The sequence below is a fragment of the Neltuma alba genome, unplaced genomic scaffold (genome assembly GCF_004799145.2).
Source record: "Neltuma alba isolate B1F8T4 unplaced genomic scaffold, ASM479914v2 tig00007913_pilon, whole genome shotgun sequence".
In the NCBI taxonomy this organism is placed as follows: Eukaryota; Viridiplantae; Streptophyta; class Magnoliopsida; order Fabales; family Fabaceae; genus Neltuma; species Neltuma alba.
Genome location: NW_021634901.1, coordinates 20831 through 27145, shown reverse-complemented (window position 1 = coordinate 27145; position 6315 = coordinate 20831). Strand labels below are relative to the sequence as shown.

At 36.6% G+C, this 6315-nt stretch overlaps 1 protein-coding gene across 1 annotated transcript; it reads right to left on the bottom strand.

Annotated features, from left to right (window-relative positions):
• Nucleotides 1–1665: 1665 nt before the first annotated feature.
• Nucleotides 1666–5882, bottom strand: LOC114753412 (katanin p60 ATPase-containing subunit A1). The gene is made up of 7 exons (XM_028942101.1): nucleotides 5619–5882; nucleotides 4691–5159; nucleotides 3826–4023; nucleotides 3122–3366; nucleotides 2709–2867; nucleotides 2449–2536; nucleotides 1666–2111 (listed from the first exon to the last, which is right to left on the bottom strand). Exons 1-7 carry the CDS (start codon nucleotides 5738–5740, stop codon nucleotides 1830–1832), a joined length of 1563 nt encoding a protein of 520 aa, XP_028797934.1. The 5' UTR covers nucleotides 5741–5882; the 3' UTR covers nucleotides 1666–1829.
• Nucleotides 5883–6315: the final 433 nt, after the last annotated feature.

Here is a 6315-nt window from a genome sequence, read left to right as displayed (position 1 = left end):
TTAAAACCTCCAATTCAGGAGTAGCTAAATAAAAAGGATTTAAAATATGGTCACACATATTTTTAAATCAATGCGTTCCCTTAATTTCTCCACCCTTGTGGGATCGTGGCTGAAGGGAATGTAACAAGAAAGTGTAATAATGACAGGCGGTTGTAGCAAAGGATGAGAGTAGAAGAAGACATTCGCATAAATCCAATATTTCGATTTTAACCATACAAATCTCGGTTGGGATTGCCACCACCAGCCGTCTTCATATTCATTGTCATCAGAAACTTCTTAGATTTTTTTTTTTTTAAGAAAACAATTCTGCTTTGATAGTTTTATTTTTCAAATAACTAGTTAACTAATCAAAGATGAAAAAATCAGGTGCAATTGTGTGCATGCGTGTGGAGCACGAGTCATGACTACGTTAAGCATTTTCATATATTATGTAATTTAAAAAATAAACTTTTGTTTAGAAGTAATATTTTAACATTACATATTTAAATTTGCAATCTTTACAAATAGAACTGAGATGATGATACCTTTAGTTTTCTTAACTAGAGAATAGTCCATCTTAAGGTACGGAAGACAAGACCAGCAATTAAACCGGTTAAGACAGTAGGTCAAGAGTCATTGGGTTAGACCGGAGTCAATCCGGGAGTCAAACTTATAAGAAATAAAAAATAATTTAAATTTTCACTAAGAACTAGATATTAATTTAATATCTTGAATCACTAGTAAAATAATCACATACTTACAAATTTTTATAATATCATGCTACTAAAATTACTAAATATTCATCCCAACAAACTATCAAAATAAATATATGATAACAAAATATTCCTTCCTATAGTTAATAGTTATTCAATGACTATGTCCTAATTATCAACAGCTTTTAAAAAAATCATCAAAATAATTTTGTTTTTTAAAAAAAGGCAATTGGGATACTACTAAAATCACTAAATATTCATCCTAACAAAATATCAAAATAAATATATGATAGCAAAATATTTCTTCCCATAGTTATTCAATAACTAAGTCCTAATTATCAACGATTTTTTTAAAAAATCATCACAATAAATATTTTTTTAAGGGGAACCGGGTTAACCCACCAAACCGGGTGGGTTACCTGGGTCATTACCAGTTTGCCTCAGGTTTATCCGGGTCACACAAGGCCGGCTCACTTCCGGTTTAAATGCTCAAACAGACTGATTACCAAGCAACTTTGCCGGTTTCTGGTTTGAACAGGTCGGTCCAGTCTGGGTCTCAATACACTGATCTTTTCTCAGGCATGTGGTTCATAACAATTAGGTGTGAGATTTGAACTTGAATGTTATCGTTATTAAAATATCTAACATCTTTTATAGATGAAATGAAATTTGACTTTTAATTTGGTTTTAAATATAATACTCCAATCCATTTTATTTTCAATATACATTCATTTAGCCCTGAAGTAATCCCTATAATTATTGCATATATTAAAGAGTTACTATCAATTTGTAATTCAAACACACATAATTAATAAAAATATTTTAGAGAAAACATCTATTTACTACAAATAACTAATTTAAATAACTTTCTTAATCTCCTTAAATTAGTCAATTATGTTTTATATTAAAGAGCGAAGGTAGTATTTTCTGAAAAACTACTATGCCATGAAAATCAGACATTTCCAAAATGGCATAAGAAGAGAAGTAACGATTTAAAGCATATGGGATTATGTTAATGGTTGTTACAGATACAACAGAAGACCTTCTCTTGGACTAGAAAATTACAAATGAACATATTAATAAAGACAAACCACCACACGGCCAAAGAACTAATAGAATTGGTGTCACGCAATCTAATTATGCAGATCCAAATTCAGCAAACCACTTCTCATGACGTTCAATGTCAGCCTGTGAAACACTTCGTTGCACCTTAGCTAAAGCTTCTTCAAAATCACACATGGCAACTGGATCCTTCGAAATCTCATCTTTTGACATGTTCTTTATCTCGTCACGAGTCTTTCCTGCTATCTTACGCCTCATACCATTCAACGAAGCATCGCGACAGACATTCGTCAGATCATCCCCACTGTAGCCCTCTGTTCTGCGAGCCACTTCATCTATATTTACATCCGGGGCCACCTGATCCAACACAAGTTCCATTAGCCTTACCAAAAGAGTTAGCTTCTGTTAGCATCAATGAATCTGATATCATTTCCACAGGCTATTTTTACTATCCACAAAGTTGAGGGTGATTACGAATTAAAACTTTTTTGTCCCCATAAAGGCTCAGGAAAGCTCAAAATAACATAAAACATGATGTCTGAGGTGTCAAGAAAGAAACTCTATAAGAGGTTAATTAGAAGACCTTATACCACTTAGAAGTGTGTATGTAAGTGCGGAGTAAATATCTTGAAAGAAATATATAAGAAAGCCTGCCCGTGTAGACGAGATGGTAATACTAGCTCTCTCCACTAACCTCTACAGTCTTCAAATTGATTCGGATTAGCTCTTTACGGCTCTCAAAATTTGGAAGAGGGATATATATACGCTTTTCCAGTCTCCTCCTGCATTTCATGGAGATCACATGGGATCAGCAAAAGCAGGCTTGTACACTCAAAAGAGAATTTCTGGAAGAAGAATATTACCAATAATAGTCCCCAGTTTTTGTTTATTTTTTATTAGTGACAACTAATCATATTAAGTATAAACAGAAGTAGGGAACTCAAAGTCTCAAACCTTAGCGCTTCATCTATGTCCCATGGGAAATTAGTGGCAGCCAAAACCATTACTATTTTTCGGGTCCCATCCTCATTTGTGGAGCTATTATTTACACCATCAACCTGAACTAGAAGTTCAGATTTTACTCTTCTAGATGATTCATGCTCCCCAGATGCCCTGATGACGTAAAGTTAATTCAATCAGAGGTCAAGTTTAAGAGTAAGAAGAGGACTGAATCAGTGTTGTATTACTCAGGGTCAAGTGGCAATATGAAAGAAGCAGTGTTAATCTTTGAATCCTTGAACCAGACACAAATTAGAGACCAATAAGATATATGTGCCACATAAACAAGGACTAAAAAAAACCATGTTGAGAAAAAGCTCATGAAAAGCTATTACATGAGACGAGCACTTGAAAATATAATGACTTACCCACGAGCATTGCATAGAGAATCAATCTCATCAATGAAAATCGTACTGGGTGCATAGGCTCTTGCAAGATCAAACAAACATCGCACCATCCGTTCACTTTCCCCACGCCATTTCGAAGCTAAAGTAGCAGAGGAAACATTGAAGAAAGTGGTCCCGCATTCAGTAGCAACAGCTTTAGCTAACAGTGTCTTCCCGGTTCCTGGTGGACCAAACATAAGAACACCTTTCCATGGTCTCCTAATTCCCTGCAAGCATATAAATCATAAGCTTCGCACTATCAAATGTTTATTTCGGTAGGCAGAATAACCAGAGAGAAGACAAGCACTTGATAATTGAAATTCAAATGTGTTGATACAATAAAGCTGAAATGATTAGGCCAATTAAAATATCAGTTACTTTAATACCAAGTTTACTATGCCTTGTGAGCTTTTGATTCAGCAAAATAAATTCATCTGCATATGCCTATTTCCTGAGACTTCACCAACAATGGTCATATGAATGAAATAGCATATTTTATGAAATCTATGTCACCAGATTGAAAAACTAGGGTGTAGATAGTGCTAACACGCTCACAATTACAAGTTAAAAATCGTTTCACATCAGGATACCAAATTATCGCTCTTACTTGGACAAAATCATATACTGAAATTAAAATGTTCAAGTCCAGCATGCCAAAATTTGAGAATTCAAAATTAAAAATATACCTGGAAGTATTCAGGCATCCACAAGGGAAGAACAACAGCTTCTTCTAGAAGTCTTTTGGCCTCAGTTAGCCCTGCAACATCATCCCATCTCACCCCAGGAGCTGTTTCCAACACATCCCTTTCAAGCATCTCAGCCAAGTCTGGATCAGGACCTTCATATTGTCCTTTCTTTGATTTACCATCTTCAGCATCACCATTCTATCCATTAAGTAAACAGATTGTGAGAACACAGCAGTAAATATATGAGGTTAATAGCATGTTTGTAACATGTTGTCTTCAGCCGAAACTGCCTTTTTGGCCAGAACAAACGCATAGTCAAACACAGAATAAATGGTTTTAAAACTGGCTGAACTCTAGCACACTTTCTATCCAATAATACCCTATAGCTTGATGTTTCATATAGCCAACAAAAAGAATAAAGTCGAACCAGTAGCAATGGCTAAAATTTTTTTATGTTGATATGGCCCCCAAACTTCCCATCTACCGCAAAAATGTATATATTAGAAAAGATGGGAAAGAAAAAGAAAACGAAGCTCATATAAACCAGCTTAGGAGAAACTTGAACATTGAACCAATTGTTTGATTGAAAACTGGAAAACTTAGGAGGGATATATGTAACAATATAAACCAGCTTTAAGCACACTCACCCATGAATAAGCAATATCTTAAAAGAGAAAAATATTCTGCAAAGGTGCTACTCATGGCGATCAAAGTATTGATTTTTGGTTGAGTCCAAGGACAATTAGATTACAAATAGCATCCATACACAATGAATTTCTACATTAAACTTTACAGAAGAAACCAAATTCGGGAGCAGAAATGTCCAAAAAATATCATGCCAATCAGATAGCATTATAGAACTTACAACTGAATCTGCCTTGCTAGACTTTCCAGAACCAGTGCCTTTCTTTCCTGTAGTTGATGCCCGAGCTCCTGAGTTAACCTTGGCTGTAGCACCACTCTTTGCCCCACGCCCAGTGGTACCTGTTCTTGTAGAACCTCGAGCCCAACTCCCATCTTGTGGTGACTTCCGAGTGCCCACTTGACCAGACCTTGTGGGTCTTCTAGTTGTATTGTCTCGACTGGGTGGCCTCCAGACATCAGGATCATCCATGGGACCACTTGATGAAGTTGGATATTCATCTAATGGTTGAAAAACGAATGATGATTTAGTAGATATCGGAGGTGAACGAGGCCGTCTACCAGTGTTGGTTTCTTTAAAAGCCCTCCTCTCTGCATCTAGTTGCTTTACAACTTCCGTTTCTTCAGTAATGGCTTTCTTAGCATTCATCCATTTTGTACGAACTAAAGGGTCATCAACGGTGCTTAGGTGCCTGAAATCATGTTTTAATCATCAGAAGCTGAATTAATATCAAAACGTGTTGTCCTAATAAATCCATGAATTTCCTTCAAATTCTCGTTACTACTGCTTCAAAATGATGCAAGATTCAACACTGAAATACTTCAATGTATGACGGTAGGGCTGAAATCAGTGATAGAGTGAAAAAACTCTGATCATCACAACGTTTGATGATACGGTTGTTCACAGCAACTACGATATACTTAAATGCAGAAGCTTTTCTTAATCCATTCAACAGTGAATCTACCAAGACAACATATAATTTAAACAATTAAACCAAATCGCCATTTTCGTAAACCACCTCCACTAGGAAAAAGATTCAACAAAACCGAAGGTTTCAAGGCCGCTGATGCTGAACGATGGGAAAATAAACCAATAATATATAACAATTCTTAACCCAGAAAAAGAAGTTTAACAAGAAATGAAAGAATACTTGTTGATCTGTGCAACTGCCCCATCGAAGAAGATGATGGAGGTATCATAGAGTCCTTCAAGAGCGTAGTCTCTCGCCAATTTGATGTGCTCTTGCAAGCCCGCCAATGAAGTCCCACCCATTTCTCGTTCTCTCGGATTTCTTCAACGGATCCCTCAAGTTAGCAACTTAGTCACAGTTCAGAAAAACTCTCAGTTCATATGAATATAAAAAGAATAAGCTCAACGGATCCCAGCCACTCTCTCTCTCTTAACTCCCCTTGCTCCGAAGCAGCAGTAAAGAGAGAAGGAGTCCGACGGCGGCGTTTAAACGTCGAGGGAAGGGACAGGGCGGTGAATGTAATGACGAACCTGCCCCTAGAACCTTCAGATATTCACAGAAACACGGGTCGCGCACTTGTGCGCTTGAATTGTCAGAGTCGTTGGATTGGACCCACACCCAGCAGCAACATTGCTTATCATAACTGAAATCACGTTGCAACGTTGTGTGGCCCAGTTTATTTTAATTTACTCATTTTGCTTTTCATTTCCTTTTGATGTTTCTTTCTTTTTCTTTCTCGTTCTTCATTCGATTTGAAATAGTAAATCCCAAAAGTTGGTTAATTTATGGATCATCGGCATAGAGATTCTTCAGCAAAACTGAAAGCACCACCAACGGTTGGGTGCTATAATCTTTCTTGATGTTGCCAGCACTCTCC